General features: G+C 48.5%; 1 protein-coding gene across 3 annotated transcripts in view; it reads right to left on the reverse strand.

Annotated features, from left to right (window-relative positions):
• Positions 1-1,023: 1,023 nt before the first annotated feature.
• The window catches only part of ss18 (SS18 subunit of BAF chromatin remodeling complex), a 100,540-nt gene continuing 73,855 nt past the window's right edge, over positions 1,024-27,708 (reverse strand). For 2 of the 3 annotated variants that reach the window (XM_038808573.1, XM_038808572.1), the window contains 3 exons: positions 13,746-13,865; positions 5,882-6,009; positions 1,024-1,299 (listed from right to left, as the gene is read on the reverse strand). In XM_038808573.1, coding sequence (XP_038664501.1) covers positions 1,288-1,299; positions 5,882-6,009; positions 13,746-13,865 — 260 coding nt within the window. In that variant the 3' untranslated portion in view covers positions 1,024-1,287. Of the gene's footprint in view, positions 1,300-5,881; positions 6,010-13,745; positions 13,866-14,536; positions 14,630-27,708 lie in introns of all 3 variants that reach the window. The other variant, XM_038808571.1, reaches the window with a different exon arrangement.

Here is a 27,708-nt window from a genome sequence, read left to right on the forward strand (position 1 = left end):
GCTCAAAAAGCGTGTTTGAAAAGCAATCGTGCTGGTTACAGCCTTATTCAACTCGAGCATGCAGGATCCTGGTGACCCCAGGAAAATATGTGCACGGCGCAGAGCGACATCCATCTTGGAGGTGGTGTTTCCCGTGCCACGGAAGCAGAGTGAACCCACCTCACTGTCAGCAGATGTCATTTTACGAGGTTAGGGCCTCGAGTGGAATGAAAATAACTATTTGACCCATATTAATAATAACGTAACAGTAATGACCAGAAACGGAAACAAAGAAGGCCTTGAAGCACATTAAACATGTTCAAAGTTACATTACCCCCCCCCCCCCCCCCCCCCCCCCACCCCCCCCACTTCTTCCTGTACCCTGAGCTCCCAAAACAGCAAATTCAACATGGGAGGGACTCGGGTAAAATAAAAGATTTAAGCAACAGTTGTCCAAAACAAAAAAAAAGTGTCAATCACGTTCACCAATGTGCAGGATGGGAGCAAATTAAAATATAACCAGAGACATTAAACCTTCAGGCACGAGAGTCACAACATTCCCGAGCCATTTGATTTGATCCTGGAGGTGAGTCTTGCCAATAATGTTTAGTAAAGTCTTGTGAGTATAATGTCCAGTGTCTGTCAACTCTTGAAGTAAAGTATTCTCATCGGTAACAGGCGATTCTTCAATATCCTGGTTCCTCAGTATCTTCAAAAAATAAATTTCAGTGCGATCTTGAGAGAGGGCGAGCCAAGCTGGAGGGAACAGCAGAATGTTGGAGCTCAAGGAATCCAAGTTTCAGATACCAGATCTCGCAGGGTGCTAGAGGGGTTCCGCCACAATGACAGAATCCTCCAGGAGGTTACATCTAGAGAGCTCCGTACATAGCAGAGGGTCTACCACAGAGAGGCTGGGCCACAGGGCAGGTCTTACAACATCCCCACCACACAGCTAGATAATGCAAGAGGGTACTTTGCCAACTCGGAGATCAAATCAAGACATCCTCGATGCCGCACGGTGATGTGGAGCACAGAAAAGTGACAGATTTGGGCAATTGTTGGAAATCGGCAGGGTTATTACAGTGGGGCGATTGGGGGTGGGCAGGGCGAGCACGTCGGCACTGGTCTGCTTAATCTGGTTACCACGCTGGTCAGAAACAAGCAATGCTTCCTCTCCCTTGCAGCTCCCGCGATGGCTTGGTTCATGCGCTGTTCTTCTTGTGGCGAATGGGGCCAAATCTAGAAATTTAAAAACGTTCCGGGTGATCCCAGTGAGTGGCCACGTGCTTCCTGAGCTCTGCGCTCAATTCATTGCATGTTCTGTAGAGACAAAATACCAACAGAGCCTTAGGAGCAGGTCACGTTTGATTAGATTTCCCGTTAAATGTGTGTGCGGAGCAGTACTGCTTCTTACACCTTAGTCAAATTTTATTCAACAAAGCAAGACGCTCAAGGATAACCATGCTTGTCTGCACATACTGAGAGAAAAGAATGATCTACATTTACTTGTGAAATGTTAAGTGGATCTTTGACTAAATGGGTTTGTTTCACCTCTTCTGTGGGGGGGGGGGGGGGGGGGGGGGGGTCTATTTTCCCCCTCCTCCATACCAGGTCTCCAGTACCTACAGTTTGGAGCTCTGCAATGCTTGCGAACCCTTTCATCGTTTGACAGTTTCAGTAACCTTCTGCCGCTCGCTCCCTCTCTCGTCCTCCGAGTTCTGTTTTCATTAGTCCGCGAAGACTCAGCTGCTCTCGGTCATTGCCGAGATTCTTTGGCGGAAGTTGGGACTTCAAGCTTCGCTTAAGCAAACTTGAGGCGCAATTCTTCTCTTTGCCCTCCCAAAACTCTTGAATTAAGAGCAAGAAGAACAAAGAACAAATTTAAAATAAATAAATACCACCCAATCTTGCTAACTCCCTTCACTGGTCTTGAAATTCAATACTTTCTTCACTCACTTGAAGAGAGATTGAACAGTTTAGGCCGATACTCTCTCGAGTTTAGAAGAATGAACAAAGAAAATGACAGCACAGGAACAGGCCCTTCGGCCCTTCCAGCCTGCGCCGATCCAGATCCTTTATCTAAACCCATCTCCTATTCTCCATGGTCTACTTCCCTCTGTTCTCCGCCCGTTCATATATCTGTCTAGATGCATCTTAAATGATGCTATCGTGCCCGCCTCTACCACCTCCGCTGGCAAAGCGTTCCAGGCACCCACCACCCTCTGCGTAAAAAACTTTCCACGCACGTTAGGGCATCTCTCGGGATTTCCATTCTCCACGTGAACAGGGTAGCTTGGGACCAAAATGCAGCAAATGTTGAGTCTGGCAGAGACAGCATTCTTTATCCAAGATGACGCAAGTATTATTTAATGGGAGAAGTCAAAAGTGATTTGCATCCAAGCTCCTGTCCCTTGGGAATAAGAGAAAGCTGCAAATACACACCACGTGCTCATAACTCATGAAGTCGAGGTAAGTAGGGAGTGTCGATCATCGGCCATCTTCCACTATTCCTCCGGGTGCTCCGGTTTCCTCCCACAGTCCAAAGATGTGCAGGTTGGGTGGATTGGCCATGATAAATTGCCCTTAGTGTCCAAAATTCTATGATTAACCTAGGACAAAAGTTCGGCACAACATCGTGGGCCGAAGGGCCTGTTCTGTGCTGTATTTCTCTATCTATCTATCTATTCACAGGTAGGAATTCATCCATTCGATTGGGGTCTTGTGTTTCCACTCTACATCCATAGAGAATCTGGCCTCGTTCTCCAGAATCATGGGAGTGTCTTTTCGAAAGTGTCCATGTGGTGCTGTGAAAAACATCCAGCACTAGGATTCGGTCCACCGCATCGTCACTTGAGGTTACTTTTTGATTATGGATATGAAGTGTTTTGCAAACCAGAGTGTTTCCCTGTGGGAGCGGAATGCCACAAGTGGAGCCCTCTCCCCTTGACTGACTGGTGCTGTTCGAAAGTCTAACAACTGTGGCTCGATCCCCTCCGCGTCAAAACAGAGACAAAACTGGAGTCTGCCCTCGTTTCCTTTCAATGTATCGACAAAGTTTGTGCAATTGCAAAGGGTGAAATATTCATTTTGGAATCAAAGTGCAGGAGTTTTAATTCGAGTGAAGTCACAAAAAAACCTTATTTATAAATACCAATTTTGGTGATTGTAGCTTTCCAAGGAAGGAGACCTTACAAAAAAACAAACAACACAAGAAATGAAGGTAACGTTAAGATGTGAGTGCGTCACCTGATGAAGCAGTTCATGAGAGTGCAAGTAGAGGCCCCGCAGTCCAAAAGTTAGCTCCCGAAAATCAAAAGGGGACGCTTTAGAAAATCTCAAGAGCAGCCTTGGAAGGAAAAATTATGTTGACCCCCCTCGGGGCCTTGGCTCAAGGTCTCATCCGAAAGATAGCGTCTACCTCAATGCCTGCCCAGGTTGGTGTGTTCGGACCCTGGAGTGGGGCTTAAACCCACAACCTTCAGACTCACCATTTTTTGACCGTGTCCACTGGTCCCAGATGCTCCATTTACCCTATTTTCTCCCCTCAATGTCTGGAAAGCTTCTATCAAATCAACCCTCAACTTTCTAAATTCCAGGGAACACAACCCTAGTTTGTGAAATCGCACCTTTACGTTTGGATACAGGTATCATTCGAGCAAATCTACATTATAGAATTTACAGTGAAGAATGAGGTCATTCGGCCCATCTAGTCTGCACTGGCCCTTGGAAAGAGCACCCTACTACAGCCCACGCCTTCACCCTGTCCCCCGCAACCCCACCTAACCTTTTTTGGACACAAAGGGGCAATTTAGCTTGGCCAATCCACCTAACCTGCACATCTTTGTGCAAGAAGTCTTACAGCACCAGGTTAAAGTCCAACAGGTTTGTTTCGAATCACCAGCTTGCGGAGCACTGCTCCTTCCTCGGGTGAATGAAAGGTGGGTTCCAGAAACATAAGTATAGACAAAGTCAAGGGTGCAAGACGATACGCCGGCATCTCCACATCATCTTTGGACTGTGGGAGGAAGCCGGAGCACCCGGAGGAAACCCACGCACACACGGGGGAGAAAGTGCTAACTCGACACACCCAAGGCCGGCCGTGAACCCGGTCCCTGGGCCTGTGAAGCAACAGTGCTAAGCACTGTGCCACATTGCACTCGCACCAAGATGAATGGACATTTCCTCAAGGTGCGATCATAGATCATAGAATTTACAGTGCAGAAGGCCATTTGGCCCATCAAGTCTACACTGGCCCTTACAAAGAGCACCCTACTCAAGCCCAGGTATCTGCCCTATCCCCATAACCCAGTAACCCCCATTTAACCTTTTTTTGGACACTGTGGGGCAATTTAGCATGGCCAATCCACCTAACCCGCACATCTTTGGACTGTGGGAGGAAACCGGAGCACCCGGAGGAAACTCACGCACACACGGGGAGAACGTGTAGACTCCGCACAGACATCTACAAGGCACAAGTCATAAGAGGTTTACAGCATAGAAACAGACCCTTCGGCCCTACTGGTCCATGCTGTCCAGTTTTTACCACTAAGCTGGTCCCAATTGTCCGTATTTGACCCATATCCCTCTATACCCATCTTACCCATATAACTGTCTAAATGCTTTTTAAAAGACAAAATTATACCCACCTCTACTGCCACCTCTGGCAGCTCCTTCCTGACACTCACCACCCTCTGTGTGAAAAAATATATCGGCCGTTCCTTCACTGTCACTGGGGCAACATCCTGGAACTCCCTCCCTAACAGCACAGTGGGTGTACCTACACCTCGGGGACTGCAGCGGTTCTGGAAGACAGCTCACCACCACCTTCTGAAGGGCAGCTAGGGATGGGCAATAAATGCTGGCCTAACCAGCAAGGCCCACATCCTGGAAATTAATTGCCACACCCTCGCTGTTGCATCGGGAAACCTTTTGCTATTTAATCTTTCCTGTCTTCCACCCTATGACAAACCTTCCCATTTATTCCCCCGCCTCCCCACACCTTATTGCATTATAGTGTGACAGATAGAATTGTTGTGTCTTTCGGTCTTCAGTTTGTGATGACATATTCTTGTCATCCGAGCATGTGATGCATCAGTATGAAACCTCAAAGTCATTTGGCCAGTTAGTACAGTGTGGTCTAATGTGGAAGTCACTTCAGTCTAACACCGTCTAACAGTTCAATACGTGCATCCAGTCTGCATGTATACAAGTGATAGTTCGGACACTCGAGATGAAACTGAAATGAAATGAAAATCGCTTATTGTCACAGGTGGGCTTCAAATGAAGTTACTGTGAAAAGCCCCTAGTCGCCATATTCCGGCGCCTGTTCGGGGAGGCTGGTACGGGAATTGAACTGTGCGCTGCTGGCCTGCCTTGGTCTGCTTTCAAAGCCAGCTCTTTAACCCTGTGCTAACCAGCCCCGATATATTGGCTTACAATGTTGGCTAGTTTAATAAACCTTCCGAGATCTGTACCACTACAAACCCAGCTTTGCCTCCTAAGTTACACATGGGCAATACCAAAGCATCTCTTACAATTTTTGAAAACCTATTGCATTTCTGCCTTTTCCCAGTTCTGGTGGAAGGTCACAGACCTGAAACAGTGATTCTCTCTCTGCATAAACACCCTGACCTGCTGAGTATTTCCAGCATTTTCTGCTTTTATCTCAAATTGCCTACGTTCGCTGTACTTTGCATTTTTCCATCAGCTTTTGTGATTATTTTCTGTCAAGCCTTCTTGGCGTTTCAACTCTTGTGTGCACCTGGAACAGTCAGGACCCTTGGGATTGTTTGAATCTTCCTCCTTTGTGTCGTCGCGCACAACATTGTGCTTCGGCCCGGCAGACCAGGCTCCTGTTTGCAAAGTAAAACTGATTTGCTTACAGACAGCACACATCCCTTACCTGGTCATACCCATAAGGCCTCTGTTGCTGCTGTGGGGGTCCAGGTTGGGGGGGCCTGTAGCCTCCGTACTGCTGTCCTTGACCTTGTGGATAGTTTGCATACTGGTTCGGAGGGGGTTGAGATGAGCCTGTAAATAGAAATCGCATTTCAATCATCCAAACCCCCCCCAAAAAATAAATCAATAAAATCGCACTGCTCACTTTTCTCAATCAGTTCACCCTCGGGAAGTGTCAAGTTCAGAACACTGGGGCACAACCTTCACAGTGGAATTTCGTTGCTCAAGAGGTGAAATCCAGATGCACTGCTTCGCATTGAATGGTGCCAGCACAGGATGTGGCCATTTGGCCCATCGGGACTGCACTATCTCCCCAAGGAGCAATACACCCAGCGCCGCTCGCCACAGCCCTGCACGTTCTTCCAATTCCTTCTTCAAAGCCCTCGAGTGAATCTGCCGCCCTCACATGTTAAGTGATGGGTTAAGAGACATTGTAATTAATTGTCTCATTTATGTTAAGTGTTCAATGATTGACACGGATATGTAAAGGGGCTTCAGGTGGCCTCTGGATCTGGTGATGTGTAGAGTTCTGTGCAGAGTCGATTGCAACAAATAAAAGTGTGTTGGTGAAAAAGGAGCAGAACTTTTGCCTCTTCATACCACAGCATTTAATACGTCTAACATCACATTCCCAGACATTGCATTCCAGATCCCAATGATTTCCTCGAGTCGCCACTGCTTCTTTTACCAATTACCTTAAATTTGTGCCCTCGTGTTCTCAATTCTCCCAACCTATTAGTCTAATTTTCCCAACCAACTTGGAGGTCCGTCGGGATTCAATAGGCCTGTTCTAAAAGGCCTCTCCTCCAAGAACAACAGCCTCAACTTCTCCAATCTACACAACTGAAGTATCACACAAGATTTTTTTTCTCGAATTAAGGGGCAATTTAGCGTGGCTAATCTACCTACCCTTACTACCTGCACATCTTCGGTTGTGGGATTGAGACCCGCGCAGACACAGAGAGAATGTGCTAGTATTATAAAAGGTAGTGAGAATCAGTATCACAAGAAGCCAAGAACCAGGAGTCGGCTGCACAGCCACTCCAGGCTGCTCCGACATTCAATAAGATCATTGCTGATTGGCACGGGTGGCACAGCGGTTAGAACTGCTGCCTCACAGCGCCAGGGTCCCGGGTTCAATTCCGGCCTCGGGCTACTGTGTGTGGAGTTTGCACGTTCTCCCCGTGTGTGCGTGGGTTTCCTCCGGGTGCTCCGGTTTCCTCCCACAGTCCAAAGATGTGCAGGTTAGGTGGATTGGCCATGATCAATTGTCCCTTAGTGTCCAAAAATGGGTAGGTTAGATGGGGTGACAGGGATAGGGTGAGGGAGTGGGCCTAGGTAGGGTGTTCTTTCAGAGGATCAGTGCAGACTCGATGGACCAAATGATCCCCTTCTGCACTGCACGGATTCTATGAATACATGATTCGATCTCAACTCGATTTGTTCAGTCTATGTCCATATCCCTCGATTCTCACAGTACCCAAAAAATCTATCAATCTTGGCCTTGAATAGGGGAGGGAGTTGGTGGTGTAGCAGTTATGTCACTGGAATAGCAATCCAGAGGCCCATGGCTAATGCTCTGGCGACATGGGTTCAAATCTCATCACGGCAGTTGGTATAATTCACATTCAATTCATAAATCTAAAATATAGATCTAGCTTCAGTAATAGTGGCCATAACAGACAGCATCAATTATTGTAAAAACCCATCTGGTTCACTAATGTCCCCTTTAGGGAAGGAAATCTGCCGTCCTTACCCGGTCTGGTCTACATGTGACTCCAGATCCACAGCAATGTGGTTAACTCTTAACTGTCCCTAGGAAATGGCCAAGCGAGATACAGATAGACAACAAATGCCGGCCTTGTTGAAAGCAAATGACGAAGCATTTCCCCTAAGGATTTCACCTAAAGAGCTGGAAATGTGATGAAAAATCATTGACCTGAAACATTAACTTTGTTTTTACAGATACTGCCTGATCTGCCGTGTGTTTCCATCACTTTGTGTTTCCATGCGAGAGACTAGTAAAGATTCACAAGCCTTCAGAGTGAAGATTGTGTTCTGGGGAATTTTCTACAGCAGTTTGTGGACACAACAAGAAAGATGCATTGTTGGACCTGGCTCTTGGAAATGAGGTGTCCAATTTAATCTTTATTATTGTCACAAGTAGGCTTACACTAACACTGCAATGAATTTACCGTGAAAAGCCCCTAGTCGCCACACTCCGCTGCCTGTTCAGGTACACAGAGGGAGAATTCAGAATGTCCAATTCACCTAACAGCACATCTTTTGGGACTTGTGGGAGGAAACCGGAGCACCCGGTGGAAACCCACGCAGACACGGGGAGAACGTGCAGACTCCGCACAGACAGCGACCCAAGTCGGGAATCGAACCCGAGACCCTGCCGCTGTGAGGCAACAGTGCTAACCACTGTGCTACCGTGCCTTCCCGGATCGATTCGATCAAGTGTCAGTGGGGACACAGTTAAGAAAGAGTGACCATTATATCGCACGGTTCAGAATGGTGGTAGAAGAGGACAATAGGCAATTTAGAATAAAAATAATTATGGGAGAGCCGACTTCAATGGGGCAAGAAGGGAGCTCGGCCGGATAGGCTGGATGAATCTAAACAATGAGCTATCTTCAAAACAGAAAAGATCCGGACACAGTCCAGGTGTATTCCCTTAAAAAGGGAAAGGTAGGGCAAACAATATCAGAGCTGCCTGGATGAAAATCCAGCTGGAAATTAAGGAAAATAGGTGCGTTTGTGACAGGTGTCAGGCAGAGAACACAGCTGAGAGCCAAGAGGAATACAGAAGGTTCAGAGGGGAGGTGAAAAAGCTAATGAGAAAAACGAAGAAGAATTTTGGGAAAAGCCAAGATAAAGAGGAACCCCAAAGTTTGCGATAAGTATACAATGTAAAAATGGGGTAAAAGAAGTAGGCCGATTAGGGACCCAAAGGGGCATTTACACATGGGGGCAGGAGGCACAGCGGAGGTATGAAGTGAATACTTTACAACTGTCTTTATTGGGGAGGTAGATGCTACCCAGGCCACGGTGACAGACGAAGCAATCCTGACCCCAGAAGTGTTCAAAATTGGTTGGGAGGAAGTGTCCAGTCGACTGTGGGTACTGAATGTAGACACCTGGGGTGGACGGGATCCACCCAAGGGTATTGAAGGAAGCGAGAATGGAAATTGCAGGGTCGCTGGCCATACATTTTCAGTCTTCTGAGATTGGGGGAGGTGCCAGTGGACTGGAGAATTGTGAATCATAGAATCCCTACAGTGCAGGAGGAGGCCATTTGCCCCATCACGTCAGTACTAACCCTCCGAAAGAGCGTTCCACCTCGGCCCACTCCTCTGTCCTCTCCCCGTGACCCCACCCAACCGGCACATCTTTGGGCTGTGGGAGGAAAGCGGAGCATCCGGAAGAAGCCCACGCAGACACGGGGGAGAAGGTGCAGACTCCACACAGTTACCCAAGGCCGGAATTGAACCCTGGCCCCTGGAGCTGCGAGGCAGCAGTGCTAACCACTGTGCCTCACGGCGCCGCCCTCGTTCAAAAAGGTTGCAAAGGATAATCCAGCAACTACAGAACAGTCAGTCTGACATCAGTACTGGGGAAGCTGGGGCAGCACGGTGGCGCAGTGGGTTAGCACTGTGGCTTCACGGCGCCGAGGTCCCAGGTTCGATCCCGGCTCAGGGTCACTGTCCGTGAGGAGATTGCACATTCTCCCCGTGTTTGCGTGGGTTTCGCCCCCACAACCCAAAGATGTGCAGAGTAGGTGGATTGGCCACGCTAAATTGCCCCTTAATTGGAAAAAATGAATTGGGTACTCTAAATCTTTTTTAAAAGTAGCGGGGAAGCTTCTGGAACAATTATTCGGGATAGAATTAGTAGTCACATTGAAAAACGTGGGTTGATTAGTAAGAGCCAGCATGGACTTCTAAAGAGGAAATTGTGTTTAACTAACTTGTTGGGAGTTTTTTGAGGAGGTAACAGAAAGGGTCGATGAGGGTAATGCAGTTCATGTGGAGTATATGGACATTCGATACTGTGCCGCACATGTCAGAAGAATTGAGGCTAGATCGGCGAGGTTGGGCCTGTTCTCTTCGGAGGGAGGAATACTTAAAAGACGATGTAATGGAGATGTCCAAAATCATGAGGGGGCTGGACAGAGCAGATCGGGAGAAACTATTCTCGCTGGTAAAAGGATCCAGAACGAGAGGGTCACAGACTTAAAGTGATTTACAAAAGATGCAAATGTGATGCGAGAAAAAACCTTTGCACGGACAGAGTGGTTGGGGTCCGGAATGCGCGGCCTGGAGGCGAGTTCAATCGAGGCTTTCAAGTGGGCGTTAGATGATTATTTGAATAGAATCAATGTGCAGGAGTGCGGGGAAAAGGCAGGGGAATGGACACTGAGTCATGAAGCTCGTTTGGAGAGACGGTGCAGATGCCAATGGGCTGAATGGCGTCATTCTGCACCGTAACAACACTGATTCCGCCAAGAAATATCTTCCCCCCCCCCCCTAATCCCGAATGGCCAACGCCCTTAACCGGAGATTATAGCCCCTGGTTCTACACACTCCTGCCAGGGAAACAGCCTCTCAGCATCTAGGTGCCAGGGATGGGCAATAAATGCTGGCCTATCCTGGGACGCCCACATCCTGGGAATGAATAAATCTGACAAAATCTTTCCTGCCAAATCTCTCTCTATGTCTCAATGAAGTGGAATGCAGAGAGCTTGTTGCAAGCGAGGATACTGGCAGCAGAGTGGTGGGCAAGTCTGAGTTCATGGTTTGTAAGCTGCTATTTCACCAGGCAACGTTTACAGCCGTCGTTTGAAAAGAACTTAAAAATCAAAGTAAACAAATGGGGCATGCATCCAGGGCATACTATTTTGTTAGTTAGAGAACTAGATTTTGGTGAGATTTATAAAAACAGAGCCGGTCTCTGGGTGTGAGCGCCCCACTCGTGGGCCTGACGGTGCTGGTGGGTTGCCTCAGTCAGCGCAGTGAAGCAGTTTGGATGGAGCTGAATGACTCCGTCCGCCGGCTGACGGGTCCGCTGGCTTGGGGTCATATCTCAGCCAGGCTGGGCATGCCCATCAGGTCCATTTGCCACATTAAAGTGGCAGCCAAAGCGGAGCAAATGCTTCAAAAAGGAAAACACCCTGGGACTTCCCATTTGGAGATGGAGACGCTGGAAGAATGGAAGTCGGAACTCTCTCATTTCTGAAAAAGGAGAGAACCAGTTGGATTTTTTAAATGTAAAACAAAAATCCCCAACAATCCTTACTGCAATTGTATAGGGGCATTGGTGGGGCCACGCCTGGAGTAGTGTCAGCAGGTTTGGTGTCCTTCTCTGAGGAAGGATGTTCTTGCTATGGAGGGAGAGCAGCAAAGGTTTACCAGACTGATTCCTGGGATGGTGGGACTGTTATAAGAGGAGAGACCAAGTCGGTTAGGATAATATTCATTGTGAGTTTAGAAGAGCGAGAAGGGATCTCATAGAAACTTAGAAAATTCTAACAGGATTAGACAGGGTAGATTCAGAAAGAATGTTCCTGGGGGGAGTCCAGAACTAATAATAATAAATAATCTTTATTGTCACAAGTAGGTTTACATTACATTACCTCATTAGGATGAGGGGCTGGTTTAGCACAGGGCTAAACAGCTGGCTTTGAAAGCAGACCAAGGCAGGCCAGCAGCACGGTTCAATTCCCGTACCAGCCTCCCCGAACAGGCGCCGGAATGTGGCGACTAAGGGCTTTCCACAGTAACTTCATTCTCGGAGAGTGATAGGGGCGTGGAATGCCCTGCCTGCAACAGTAGTGGACTCGCCAACACTAAGGGCATTCAAATGGTCATTGGATAGGCATATGGATGATAAGGGAATAGTGTAGATGGGCTTTAGAGGGGTTTCACAGGTCGGCGCAACATCGAGGGCCGAAGGGCTTGTCCTGCACTGTTATGTTCTACGTTCTAAGCCTACTTGTGACAATAAACGATTTTCATTTCATTTTTTCATTAACACTGCGATGAAGTTACTGTGAAAAGCCCCTGGTCGCCACATTCCGGCGCCTGTTTGGCTACGCAGAGGGAAAATTCAGAATGTCCAAATTACCTAACAAGCACATCTTTGGATTGTGGGAGGAAACCGGAGCACCCAGAGGAAACCCATGGACACACGGGGAGAAGGTGCAGATTCCGAACAGACAGTGTCTCAAGCCGGGAATTGAACCTGGGACCTGTGAAGCAACAGTGCTAACCACTGTGCTACCATGCGTAGTTTGAGGATATGGGGTAAACCTTTTAGGACTGAGGTGACGAGAGATTTCTTCACCCAGAGAGGGGTGAATCTGTGGAATTCACTGCCACAGAAAGTAGTTAAGGCCAAAGCGTTGTGAGGTTTCAAGAAGGAATTAGATATAGCTCTTGGGACTAAAGGGATCAAGGGACCTGGGGGAGAAGGCAGGATTAGGATATCAATCTTGACGATCAACCATAACGAATGACGGAGCAGGTTCGAAGGGCCGAATGGCCTTCTCCTGCTTCTATTTTCTCTGTATGTTTGTCACTCGGTCAAACATCCTGGAACCCCCACCCTAACAGCACAGTGGGTGCACCTATACCTCAGACTGCAGCGGTTTGAGAAGGCAGGTCACCACCACAATCTTCTCCAGGGGCAATTAGGAATGGGCAACAGAGTGGCAGTGACGGCCTGTGAAAGCAGGCCGCAGATAAGGTGGCTCCTGACAGGGACCTGGTATGTTGATCCTCTTTGCCCGGTTTTTCCGGGAGAGTTTGGGTTCTAACCCAGTAGGTTGGTGAGGAGGACGGAAAGGTTATTGAGGAATGTCAAAAGCCTCACTGAAAAAGCTGGCGGAGGCGGGCGCACCCATCACGTTACAGACACTGGCTGGGGGGGGGGGGATGATGCAGGAGTTGGAGAAGATTAACAGGCAGATGGGTGGTCAATTTGAGCGACAAGGGAAGGAGATTAAAGAGTCTTTCAGAGCCACCATTGAGGAGGCGTTGGGCCCGGTACAGGGGCTGGGCAGCTGGGCAAGACGGTTAAAGCTGTGAAGGAGCAAGGGGAGATGGCCAAGGGCAAGGAGGAGGCCTTGATGAGGCCCTGGGACCAGCTTGTCACCTTGGATGCGGAGATGCTGCTCCCGCCAGACAGGAAGAAGGGCCTGAAGGCCAAAAAGTGGAAGATCTGGAGAAGAGGTCGAGGTGCATGAACCTCAGGATGGTGGGCTTGCCCGGGGGGGGGGGGGGGGGGGGGGCCGAAACCGGCTGAGGACTGAAGTGTTCTCCACTCCAGAATTGGACAGGGAACATCAGGCTATGCGGCAGAAGCCACGGCTGAACGAGCGGGTTGTGATCGTCTGATTTCCCAGTTACCAGAGGAAGGAGCGGGTCCTGGACTGGGCCAATAAGAGTCAGAACATCGATTGGGACGGGCACACGGCGCGCACCTACCAGGACATCGGCACCGAGCTGGCGAAGCAGCGGGCAGCCTTCAATAAGGCGAAGGTTGTGCTGTACAACAAGGGTGTGCAGTTTGGGGTGGTGCATCCAGCGAGGCCGAGGGTCACGTTAGACCCGAGGGACCATTATTTCCACAATGTGGAGTTTTATAAGCGACTCGCACGCGGGAACGGGTTCAGACTGGGCTCTGGAATGCCTGGGTGAGCCAGGTGTTTCCTTAAAAGCGCAGCAGCGATTTACAAACCCAGTACGGATCCTCGTTGTGATCCACTGGGCCCAGTGCGTACATGCCCTGGCTTGCTTGCTTACCGTAACCCTGCTGTTGTGCCGGATAGCTTTGCTGAGTTGTGTACTGCTGCTGCTGGTACCCCTGTTGCTGTGGAGGTCCGGGCTGGTAGGTTTCTTGCTGCTGGCTATACTGCGAGTTACCTGCGAATGAAACACAGCGGCAATCTCAGCGCCCCTCCAGTTCAAAGCACCGGAAAGCACGAGGTGGACAGATAAGAGACAAAATGAAAATGAAATCAGGGTGCAGAGGAGGGAGAGAGAGAGACATGGAAAAACCAAACATAAAAAAATGGCCAGACAAGTCCTTTGGCCAAGCAATATTTAAAATCGTAGCTGTACAGCAATCCTGCAAATGAAAACTAAACGCACACTTACTGTAACAACACAAATTACAAGGCGGCTAGGCTCTACAAAAAATAAAAGAGGCACAATCAAAGGACAGCTACACACACACACACACAAAAAACAGCAAGCTATTGATACAAAGGCACTGCATACCAAAATATGGACCCAACGGCGTGTGTTTGTGTGTTAATCGTTTTAGGATCTTGTCTATTATGAGCGATATGGATGTATTTAGGTCTCGAAAGCAATTCTTTTTTAAAGTTAGAAATGTTAAAAAGTTACTTTTGTAAGCATCGGTAAGGTCATTATTAATGCTGAAGCTACTTTGGCCAGCAACTACTGTTCTACAAGAGCTGAGCGGTGAGGGGGTGGGGAAGGATGAGTTTTGCTCCCCCATCTCCAACCTTTTTTGGAGAGGGCGAGGGGGTAAGAAGTGTGTTTATGCTTTTGTGAAGGTATATATATACCTCCTTCGAAGTAATGGTGTGAGGAATCCTCATAAGGCCTATCATAGCCTTGTGCAGAGTACGATGGCTGCTGATAACTGTAGTCATTAGGCCCTACATTAAACAGGAAAGAGATTAAATGGCCTTTCAGCGACAATCGTACAACGTTTCAAAAGTAATGTGACAAATTCTGCAAACGCAAAACTTGAGCATCCCCCCCCCCCCCCCCCCCCCCTCCCCAGTAAAGAAAATTCCTCAAAGGCCCATTTCCTTGAACATAGCAAGTAACCCACCCAAGCAGGGCACTCGACCACAACCGTCAATAAGCAGGACATGGTGTATTAACGGAACATAAAAATCACACAGCACAGCCTGGGTGGGCCGAATGGCCTGTTACTGTATCTTCGGTTCTAGTGCTTAAATTCTCTACATCGTCTTGTAAGATGTCATGGCTGTCCTAATCTTTTTTTTTTTAAAAAGAAAGTTCTCTCCCACTTTCAGCTCACAAAATAATAAGAAACTCTCGGGTTTTTTAAAAAAAATCGATTACCAGATACACAAAAGATGAACGGCGATAGAGCACGCAAGAGAAATGATTCGCTTCACAATTCCAAGATCACTTTCCCACCACATTTAGGTACAATCATTTCCCCCCCCCCCCCAACTAAAAATTAATTCCCCCCCCACCGCCACTTCTATTGTAACAACCAATAGCGGCAAACATAATAATAGGGCGATGGTGGTGCAGTGGGTTAGCACTGCAGCCTCACGCAGGTTTGATCCCGGCTCTGGGTCACTGTTCGTGTGGAGTTGGCACATTCTCCTCCTGTTTGCAAGAGTTTCGCCCCCACAGCCCACAGATCATAGATTTTACAGTGCAGGAGGAGGCCATTCGGCCCATCGAGTCTGCACCGGCTCTCGGAAAGAGCACCCTACCCAAGCCCACACCCTATCCCCATAACCCAGTAACCCCACCCAACACTAAGGGCAATTTTGGACACTGAGGGCAATTTATCACGGCCAATCAACCTAAGCTGCGGGAGGAAACCGGAGCACCCGGAGGAAACGCTCGCAGACACGGGGAGGACGTACAAACTCCGCACAGACAGTGACCCAGCCGGGAACCGAACCTGGGACCCTGGAGCTGTGAAGCAATCGTGCTAACCACTGTGCTACCGTGCTGCCCACGATGTGCAGGTTAGGTGCATTGGCCACTCTAAATTGCCCCTCAATTGCAAAAAAAAAATGAATTGGGTACTCTAAATTTAAAAAAACATAATAACTCAAAGTTATTTGAGGTTCATTGTCAGCCAAAAAGCTTTGGTATCGCACAGAAAACTAAAATCCCAAGGATGATGAACATACGAACATGCAATTTAGGAGCAGGAGGAGGCTACTCGGCCACTCGAGCCTGCTCCGCCATTCAACATTCTGACTGGCACCTCAGCCCCATATTCCTGCTGACCCCTGACCTTTCGCCCCCTTATCCATCAAGAATCTATCTGGCTCTGCCTTAACAATATTCAAAGACTCTGGTTCCACTGCCTTTTGAGGGAGAGAGTTCTGACCCTCTGGAGAGAAAGTAATTCTTCTCGGGTTTATTGAAGAGCTGGGGATTCTCCCTCCTTTTTGGGTGTCCCATAAAACATGTCCCAGGTGAGGCTCGAGCTCATCCATTCGAAAATGGGCGACCCTTTATTTTTAAACAGTGACCCCCTACTTCTAGATTCTCCCACAAGGTGGGGGGGGGGGGGGCGTGGGAAAATGTCCTCTCCACATCCACCCTGTCAATACCCCTTGTATCTTCCAGTCAAGTGGCTTCTTAACTCTCCAAACTCCAGCGGATACAAGCCTAGCCTGTCCAACCTTCCCTCAAAGGGAAACCCACCCCTTCAAGGTTTTAGTCTGGCAAACCTTCTCCAAGCTGCTCAGTTTTTCCATTCGCCTTCTGCAAGATAGAACAGCTGCTACCAAGAGCCAGCACAGGTGGGAGGGGCCGAATGGCCTCCTACTGTGCGGTAAGACTGATCTATTACACGGTCACATTGGGGAAAGCCTTCTACTGCCAACAACTTGCAGGGGCTGGTTTAGCACAGGGCTAAATAGCTGGCTTTTTAGAGGGGCTGGTTTAGCTCACTCAGCTAAATCGCTGGCTTTTAAAGCAGACCAAGCAGGCCAGCAGCACGGTTCGATTCCCGTACCAGCCTCCCCGGACAGGCGCCGGAATGTGGCGACTAGGGGCTTTTCACAGTAACTTCATTGAAGCCTACAATAAGCCATTTTCATTTCATGAAGCATCTATTAAAGTATTGAATAGGCGCTCCACAAAAAGCGATATACACCAAAATGAGCCAACAAGCCACCCAAGGGGCTGTGGAAGGATTTGAAACCAACAGAATGGACGTTTAAAAAAAAAAAGAAAATCGTTGTGCTGCTCAACTGTTAGCTAATACAGGTCAGTTAGCCCAGCAGCGATGGGTACACACACACACACACTCAGTGAGCCCTCTTACTTCTTATAATAATAATCTTTATTGTCACAAGTAGGCTAACATTAACACTGCAATGAAGTTATTGTGAAAAGCCCCTAGTCGCCTGTGGTAATACCACTGTATATATATGTGTGTGCCTCTATTAGGGGATGTACAATAGTACCGGCTATTACAGGTTTGTCGGTAAGCCCCTCCATAGTTTGTCGGTAAGCCCCTGCCGGCTAGCTCCGCCCACAGGGAGCAGTATAAATATCCATGAGGTCTCCTAAGCTGCCATTTTACAGCTCCACTTGAGGGAATAACATCTCACGGTAATAAAGCCTCTTTTGTACCGTTTTGTGTTTCTGTGTGCAATTGTTAGCGCATCATCGCCACATTCCTGCACCTGTTCAGGTACACAGAGGGAGAATTCAGAATGTCCAATTCACCTAAAAGCACGTCTTTCGGGACTTGTGGGAGGAAACCGGGGGAAACACGCAGACACGGGGAGAACGCGCAGACTCCGCACAGACTGTGGCCCAAGCCGGGAATCGAACCTGGGGCCCTGGCGCTGTGAAGCAACAGTGCTAACCAGTGTGCTGCCACGCCACCTACTTTACAGTAACTATTCCCATGCTAATTATGATTCCTGTCAGCAAGTTTGTAAATAAATATCTTCCAAAATAAAATAAATCTACTCCGTTTCAGATTTATGATAGAGTGCCCAGAACCGCACCAGTTCTGGTCGAAACAGGGCTTGTATAACAAAGCTTCCTCAACGTTCAATTCCAACTCTCCATAAGCAAAGGCTAACATCCCATTTTGATTATTTATTTGTATCCGACAACTCTGAGAGCTAGTGACCCGCATACTCAGAGAGCTGGGTTACTTTGGATCTCCTCTGTTCCTCGCTTACTGCCATTTAAACGATACTCAGGTCTATCCCTACCAGTCCAGGATGGATGGCTTTCACACTTCACCACACGGAAATCCAGCTGCCACGCGTTTAAACCGGTCACTTAATCCCACCAATAAATCCTTTGTAATTTTACTCGACCGCCCTCATTGCTTACTGTGTCCCCGATCTTTGCATCAAAGGCTAGGAGGATATGTAGCTCTGTATTCCGTTATCCAAATTAGTAAGTGAATGGCTGAGACTTTGGCACAGATCCTCTTGGGGCACAATGAGCCACTTCCCTCCAATCCAAGTAGTTCTCCATTGCCTTTCCCGTCCGGACAATGGAGTCTTTCCGATTATCGATTCTCCCTTCCGCCAGCAGTGTAGCCCGGCAGCGTGGGGCGGCTACAATGGGAAATTCCATTGGCCAGCGGTGGAAGCGGAAATCCTGCGGGCGGAGAATTCACCCCCGTAATCTTACAGACTTCAGAATTCACCCCATTGCGGTGTTTTGGGACCCTCTCTCTCAATGATAAAATGGGAGTGCTGAAGGGGTCATGTCACCTGTCCTGAATTCTGCCCAAATCAAAATCTGTGTGGCTTGGTGGTAATGGGATCAAGGGCGGCTCAGGTTGACCTACCAGGGACGTGTTCTTGCTTGTGGGCGATGGCAAGAGTAGATGTGCCGACTGCGGATGGACAGTTAGTCTCCAACTCTCACAGGGTCCGTCAGGCTTTATAAACGGTTATACTTTAAGCTGTCTGTTTAATTTCCGAGATCGAATGGAGTTAAGAACCATAGAATTGAATCACAGAATTGGTACAATGCAGAAAGAGGCCATTCAGTCCGTTGAGTCTGCACTGACCCTCTAAAACAAAGAACAAAGAAAAGTACAGCACAGGAACAGGCCCTTCGGCCCTCCAAGCCTGCGCCAACCATGGTACCCGTCTAAACTAAAATCTTCTACACTTCCTGGGTCCGTATCCCTCTATTCCCATCCTGTTCATGTATTTGTCAAGATGCCCCTTAAATGTCACTATCGTCCCTGTTTCCACCGCCTCCTCCGGCAGCGAGTTCCAGGCACCCACTACTCTCTGTGTAAAAAAACTTGCCTCGAACATCTCCTCTAAACCTTGCCCCTCGCACCTTAAACCTATGCCCCCTAGTAATTGACCCCTCTACCCTGGGGAAAACAGAACCCTATCTAGGCCCACTCCCCCACCCTCTGCCCGTAACCCCACCTAACCTACATAGGGGCAATTTATCATGGCTAATCCCACAGAACCTGAACATCTTTGGACTGTGGGAGGAAATCGGAGGAAACCCACGCTAACACGGGAAGAAAATACAAACTCCACACAGACAGTCACCCGAGGCTGGAATTGAATCAGGGTCCCTGGTGTTGGGAGACAGCAGTGCTAACCACTGTGCCACCATGCTGGTGGTACGGTCTAGAAGATACAGAGTTGAGAAGAAACTTAACATTTCTATTTGGTTACAATGTGATTCATGTTGCCATGGTGATGGGCTTGGAAATGAAAAGTCCAATACATAGCCACTGATGTGTGTCTGTGATTCAGTGAAATAGCTAGAAAAACTGCAGCTCAATATCAGAGTCTGCTGCCATCTGAGAGATAGAGAGCATCAGGTAGAGGCAGCCATTCCTTCACCTGAAGCAGAAGAAAATGCTGATTTTAGTGTCCTCCATGCAGAATAAGGGTGAATGCCCACACTTGGATTGAAGAAATCAAGTTTCTGAGGATTTCAGAGACTGGAAGATTTGCCTAACTTGGGATGAAGGGAGGGAATCTCCAGTACAGCCCTCAGTGAAAGTCAGATCTGGGTCGAGAAGTTGGAAAACTGAAAAGGAAGCATGCCATTGGGAGCGAAGAATAACTTTGGATTAGTTCTCTGGGAATAAAATGTTCACATAAAGGAGTGTCAAGCATAAACCATAGTGGAAGATTTTCGGTCCGATTAAATGCTGAGGATTTTGTCTGCAGATTAGAGTATAGATTGCCTATTTAGACAGCATTGCGTTTTGTTTGTTACAGTAAAAGTCTTAAAACTTGAACTCGCGACCTTTTCAGTTGGCCGTAGAAAGTCAAATGTCACTTTAAATTATCAGACTCTTTAGGGATCATAACTTTATAGAATCCATAGAATTCCTACAGTACCATTCAGCCCATCGGGTCTGCACCGACCCTCTGAAAGTGCACTCGACCTGGACCCACTTCCTCGCCCTATCCACATAACCCCACGCATTGATCATGGCCAATCCACCTAACCTGCACATCTTTGGACTGTGGGAGGAAACCGGAGCACCCGGAGGAAACCCACACAGACACGGGGAGAACGTGCAGACTCCGCACAGACATCCCCCAAGGCCGGAATTGAACTCAGGTGCCTGGTCCCACGTCTTGTGCTACTTAACCAGGACAATAATTCAATTCAGTTCCAGGAGTTTTAACTTCGGCTAACACTCTCTTATATGGAACCTTATCAAATGCCCAAATAAACTACGCCTGTATACATTCCCCAGTCCACATTACTTCTCCAAAATAAAAATGTCGGTCAGATTTGTCGGACATGATCTATTCTTTAACAAACTCATGTCTGCTCTCTCTAATCAGGTCAAATTTCTCTCAGCTACTCGGTCCTTCCTCGTGGATTCCAATAACTTTTGAAAAACTTGCTCTACTCTCAAGGACTTGGCTTGAGAAGGGATTCAAGAACTCTTTCCTGAACTGCTGCTGAAAGGCATCGGGGGTGGGGGCGGGTTTGGGGGAAGATTCACAAATGGAAAGAAGATGCCAATAATTGCTGAATGCACAATGTTTTTATTTCAGGCTTCAGGCACATCTTGCCTCCCATTTGGCCCAGAGTGGTTTGACGGCTGATGAAACGCGGCAAAGTCACGTCATCTGGTTTGAGAGCTTTGCTAGGAGTGGTTTTGACATTGAGCAGCAACAATGGCAGTAGATGCCCAGGACAGTTATTTGAGGTAAAATATGTCACACAATTTGTTGTGGAAAGCTTGTGACATACACCATCACATCACCTTGGAAAATAACACTCGTCACAACAGATATATTCAGCAAACACCTGCACACCTTCAAACTAATTATTTCACAGGAACACACTTGGATAAAGTTTTACACTCTTGACTAAAAGTCTGTCATTATAACTGATAGCAGTACTAAACGAGAAACCTTGGTCTTAAATTCCAGAGAGGCAAAGGCACGTTGAGATTTGATGCATTCAAAACATTTCACCGAATCACAGACTCGCAGTGCAAGAGGCCATTCAGCCCATCAGGTTTACAGCAACGCATGGAAAACATCTGACCTGCCCACCTAATCCCATTTGCCAGCACTTGGCCCATAGCCTCGAATATTGTGACGTGCCAAGGGCTCATCCAGGTACTTTTTAAAGGATGTGACGCAACCCGCCCTCTACCACCCTCCCAGGCCGTGCGTTCCAGACCCTCACCACCCTCTGGGTAAAAACGTTTTTCCTCAAATCCCCCCTCAAACTCCTGCCCCTCATCTTGAACTTGTGTCACCTCGTACCTGACCCGTCAACTAAGGGGAACAGCCGCTCCCTATCCACCCTGCCCATGCCCCTCATTATCATGTACACCCCTCAGACTTCTAGAATAATCTTTATTATTGTCGCAAGTAGGCTTACATTAACACTGCAACGAAGGGCAGCACGCTGGCGCAGTGGTTAGCACTACTGCCTCACAGCACCAAGGACCCGGGTTCGATCCCGGCTCTGGGTCACTGTCCGTGTGGAGTTTGCACATTCTCCCCGTGTCTGCGTGGGTCTCACCCCCGCATCCCAAAATATATGTGCAGGGTAGGTTGATTGGCCACGCTAAATTGCCCCTGAACTGGGAAAAAGGAATTGGATACTCTAAATTTATCTATATCAAAACGAAACACTGCAATGAAGTGACTGTGAAAAGCCCCTAGTCGCCATGTTCCGGCGCCTGTTCGGGTACACAGCTGGAGAATTCAGAATGTCCAAATTACCTAACAGCACGACTTTCTGGACTTGTGGGAAGTAAACCGGAGCGCCCGGAGGAAACCCAAGCAGACACGGAGAGAACGTGCAGACTCCGCACAGACAGTGACTCAATCGGGAATTGAACCTGGGACCCTGGCGCTGTGAAGCAACAGTGCTACCCATTGTGCTACCGCGTCGCCCCATTATTTATTTATTTATTCTCTGCTCCTGGGGTGGAGGTTTCGCACACGAGAGCTGCCAGGTGGGTGGGGGATGGAGGAGGAGGGGGGGGGGGGGGGGGGGGGCACAGAGAGAGAGAGAGAGAGAGAGAGAGATGGTCAGGCAGGGAAGAGGAGTTAATGTCAGATCAGGCTTGATGGGCCGGTGGACTATGCCTGCTCCTATTGCCTATTGAATCTGCTTCCACTGAAGGAAATGGCAGTTAGGAGTGGATCTGGAGTCACGTGTAGACCAGACCAGGTAAACGAGTCAGATTTCTCTCCTGAAAGTGAACCAGATGGGTTTTTGCAACAATATCATGGTTCCCTGGTCTACATTCCCGAGTCTTCGTTTTTTAATGCCAGATTTATTTAATTAATTTAAATTGCCCAAAGGTGCCATGGTGTGCTTTGAACTCACAACTCCAGACCAGCACACACGTGATATTTCAATAAATAATGCCCATGATTCAACAGCACAAAGAGAAAATGCTGAAACAACTCAGCAGGTCTGGCAGCATGTGGATTGAGAAAACAGAGCATCATTCCGAGTCCTGATGACTCTTTCACAGAAGAGCTACAAAGTCGGACTCGAAACGTCAACCATCTCACTCTCCCCAGATGCTGCCAGACCCCTGAGTTTTTTCAGCATTTTCTGCTTTTGTTTCAAATTCCAGCCTCCGCCGTTAAACCCGACAGCGGGTTTATTTATTTATGTAGCGGATTCAATGTCATAAACTGTCCCCTTGGGTGCCACACAAGAGTGTGAGCCGGCGAAATCTGACACCAAGCTACAGGAGGGGAGATTAGGACAGAGGTGGCACAGTGGTTAGCACTGCTGCCTCACAGCGCCAGGGACCCTGGTTTGATTCCGGTCTTGGGTGACTGTGTGGAGTCTGCACTTTCTCCCCGTGTCTTTGCGAGTTTCCTCCGGGTGCTCCGGTTTCCTCCCACAGTCCAAAGATGTGCAGGTTAGGTGATTGGCCATGCTAAATTGCCCCTTATAATATATATATATATATATATATATATATATATATATTTATAGAGATGCAGACCTTCAGAAAAGATGTTAAGCCAAAGCCCCCTCTTGGTGTGAGGTGCAATAGAAATCCCATTTGGAAGAGCCGGTCGAGTTCTCCCGAATTTCCCGACCAATAATTATCGCTTTGTCAACATCGGCAAAACGGACTATCTGGCGGTGATCCCATTATTGCCTGCGCCAAGCTGCTCCGCGCAAATTGGCTGCCATGTTTCCGACAGAGTCTACACTTCACAAATTGTTCCATTGGCTGTGACGCACCTTTGAGACGCCTGGCGCTACATAAATGCAAGCCTTCCTTTGTCGCTAATTCCGTCTTGCAGGAAAAGCTGTCTTTAAGACAGAGATAGATAGGTTCTTTATTAATAAGGGGATCAGGGGTTATGGGGAGAAGGCAGGAGAATGGGGATGAGAAAATATCAGCCATGATTGAATGGCGGAGCAGACTCAATGGTCTCCCGACGGGGTTGTAAGGGTAACTGCTGAGAGAATGTTTCTCCTCATCGGGGAAACCTACGCCCAGGACACACAAGTTCCGAAAACAAGGGAGCTCTCGTTATAATGGAGACAAAGAGAATGTCTTCTCACCGGAGGGTTGCCAGAGCCACAGAGGCTGGGTCATTAAATACAACTCGAGGTTGGGTCAGCACGGTGGCGCAGTGGGTTAGCCCTGCTGCCTCACGGCGGCGAGGTCCCAGGTTCGATCCCGGCTCTGGGTCACTGCCCGTGTGGAGTTTGCACATTCTCTCTGTGTTTGTGTGGGGTTTTGCCCCCCACAACCCAAGAAAATGTGCAGGGTAGGTGGATTGGCCATGCTAAATTGCCCCTTAATTGGAAAAAAGTGAATTGGGTACGCTAGATTTTTTTTTTTAATTAAATATACTTGAGGCGGAGGTAGCCTTCTGTTTGACAACAGAGTCGAGAATTATGATAGTCAGGCAGGAAGGCGTAGTCAAAGCAAAAATCAGATCAGCCTTGATCTCATCAAATGCTGGAGCTGGCTCGATGGGCTGAATGGCCATTTTGAATGTCATATTCTTGTTATTTTACTGGCATACAGTTTGCAGTTTATAATTATACAGTAGCTTGTAGTTGGGTCTGTAGATATACACATGATACAGTCATAGAATTTAAAGCGCAGAAGAGGCCATTCAGTCCATCAAGTCGGTACCGGCTCTTGGAAAGAGCACTCCACCCAAGCCCCCACCTCCACCCTAACCCCACCTAACCGTTTGGACACTAAGAGCAATTTATCACGGCCAATCCACCTAACCAGCACATCTTTGGACTGTGGGAGGAAACCGGAGCACCCGGAGGAAACCCACACACACACAGGGAGAAAGTGCAGACTCCGCACAGTCCCCTGAGGCCGGAATTGAACCCACGTTCCTGGAGCTGTGAGGCAGCAGTGCTAACCACGGTGCTACCGTACCCCTTTTGGGCTGCTTTTATTCCTTACAGGACAATACGTAATCGAAAGTAGTTTCATTTTAAATGCAGTGCCTAGTTCGTTCCATTTTTTATTTGTAAAATAATAACAAGGCAGCAAGGGGGGCGCGTTCTCTCACAATAAAAAAGAGGAAGGACTGGAAGACAAAGGACTGGAAGACAAAGTCGACCCCACTCTTCCGGTGCTGGAGACCTGGACTCATAAGATTTATCTTGAGAAGGTCAGGGAGTGGGCAGATAACGATGAGAGGGGAACATCGACTGAACAGGAACAGGGAGCAGGATTCTCCAATTCGGCGGCAGAGTGTCCACACCGTCACGTTTCACGACGGCGTGAACGGGCCGCTGGGAGTACCGATTCTGGCCCCTACAGGGGGCCAGCACGGCATCCCCCCACCCCGGCGTGTACAGTGCGCCACGGGATCCGCACATGCGCTGTGGCGCCGACTCCAACCCGCGCATGCGCGGTGGCCTTCCTCAACGCTCCGGCCCCAACGCAACATGGAGCAGGATTTCAGGGGCCGGTGCGTAAGAAAATAGGCCCGGGGAGCGAGAGGCCGACCGGCAGATCGGTGGGCCCCGATCGCGGGCCAGGCCCCCCATTGGAGGCACCACCTGGGGTCGGGCTGGGAGAATCCCGCCCAGGGCTTCCAAAAAATGGAGTTAATCACATCAAGACTGGGAAACCAGAGAGCAAAAGAGAAGACAAAACGGATTTGCGCATGGAAATTGGCCTTTTTGTCCCCCAAATAGAAGCAGCAATGGCCTATTCTGATCCAAATACAAAATGCCACATTGCTAAGAAAAGCAGCTGTATGGCCATCTGCTGAACAGGACAGACCAATATTCTCAATCCAATTCACAGCACCCCAACCCCAAATATTGCTAGTTTAACTTCAGTTTATCTGGGTTTGGATATTCTTTTCTCAAGTCCAGGCCCCACTTTGCCAATGCTCCCGTTTCTAAAAGAAATATTTTTATTCTCCTTTTTCACATTTCCTTGCCAATGCTCTCTAAACCGGCCTTCCCGCTTCCGGTACCGTCAGCCTATCCAAACCTCTACTGCCCGTGTCCTACTCACAAGTCACATTTCCGCACCCCCCCCCCCCCCCCCCCCCCCCGGCAGCACCCCATTACCACTCCCCCCACCCCCATCGTCCCGCTAACTTACACTGACCTATCGTCCAGTCATTGCGCAACTTCAAAATTCTGTTTTCAAATCCCGTGATCTCGCTCCTCGCCATCTCGCACAGCCTCCTCCAGCCCCACAACCCTCGGAGATCTCTACCCTCGCCCTCCTCCGCATCCAATTGCAACTTCTGCAGCATCCCCGATTTTAATCGCTCATTCCTTGGTGGCCTCACCGTCAGCTGCCGGGGGGCTCAGAGGCTCCGCTCCCCCCCCCCCCCCCCCCCCAGGGCTCCGCGCTCCCCCCCCCCCCCCCAGGGCTCCGCTCTTCCCCCCTCCCCCCCTACCCAGGGCTCCGCTCAACCCCCCCCCCCCCCTCCGCCACCCCCGTGCGCTTCAGTGTAGGAAAGGGTTAAAACTGTACTTCGATTAATGTTAAACAAAGGTGTTTATGTGTCTGAGGGTTTTGGTTTCATTATAAACTGTGTCTGCATTGGGATGAGAGTTTATGACTTGAAAACAAACAAGTGTAAAGGAAGACTTCGCAACCAGGGGCCACTTAAGGTATAAAGACCTCTTGGGTTTCATTTTGGTAGCAGTTGGAACTAGGAAGCTAGAGGGGAAGCCGTTCTAACAGAACCTTTCAGAAGCCGACAAGCATTAAAGGGGCAAAAAGTTAAGTCCCAGAATTTACAGAACATAGTTGCAGAAACCAGAAAATAAAGGAGAAGTCTGTGACATTGTGTGTAAATGTCTGGCACATTAAGATTTGATGTGATACTTTATTCCACCACCAGATGGAGCTGGGGAGCAGACCGATAAAAGGGAATGTCTCTCAGACTTTTGGGAGCGCGCAGTGGACGAGCAGACAATGAACAGAGAGTCTAGAGATAGTTAAAGAGGTAGAGCGTTAGAGACGATGGGTAATTATAGTGCAGATAGTAATTGTATTATATGGTGTTGCTAGCTATAGGAATAGTGTACGAACTGAATTGAGAGTAGTGTAATAAAATACCTTTCTTAATTCACCATAGCTTTGTGGGTCTTTGTGCACGCTACAACCTCTATCCATCCTGAGTTTTACATACAAAGAACACCACAAAGTCAAAGGGACAAAAGGAGCTGAAAATTGAACAAGGTGCAGTTGACTGAAGATAAAGGGGCAAAGTAAGGCTCCCACTTAAAGCCAGAGCAGAAAGGTACAGACCTGGAGAAGTTGGCTGGCGAGAAGCCAGATATCTGAAATAATCCGAAGGTCGGTGACACCTTAACACAGCCCGTGAAGCAGTGGTGTTTTCCTGGCGTGGGCACTGACACAATGTGTGGAAGCTTGAACGCCAGTGGCAATCCAGGGCAGAGGAATTCGGAAAGGGAAGACTGAAATCCTGGAAGTGGATCCATGGTGAAGCATAGGAGAGAACGTGCTGCTTGGGAGCAGGTTCAACGGTGTGCTGTTTAGAGGGTGGAGTTTGCAAACACTCCAGTGGAGGTCAGAGTTCCTAGGGCACCAGTTGGCAAACAGTATGACGAGCATCCTGGGCAATTTGATGCAAAATCTACAGGAGATGCTTTGGGTGGCATGTGTCGGACCACTATTGGCCTGTTGGTTTACATGGAGTGTGTACTTACTGAGAACATTACAGTCCAAGATATATTGCTTAACCTGTCATATCCTTAAAAATTTCGTGTACATCGGTGAGATATAGGTGGGGTGAAGGAGTATTGTATTACAGTCAGCCTGTTTTTAAATCTTTGTTGTCGCAAGTAGGCTTACATTAACACTGCAATGAAGTTACTTTGAAAAGCCCCTAGTCGCCACACTCCGGCGCCTGTCCGGGTACACAGAGGGAGAATTCAGAATGTTCAAATTGCCTAACAGCACGTCTTTCGGGATTTGTGGGAGGAAACCGGAGCACCCGGAGGAAACCCACAGACACGGTAGCACAGTGGTTAGCACTGTTGCTTCACAGCTCCA

Source organism: Scyliorhinus canicula, chromosome 10 (genome assembly GCF_902713615.1).
Source record: "Scyliorhinus canicula chromosome 10, sScyCan1.1, whole genome shotgun sequence".
Lineage (NCBI taxonomy): Eukaryota > Metazoa > Chordata > Chondrichthyes > Carcharhiniformes > Scyliorhinidae > Scyliorhinus > Scyliorhinus canicula.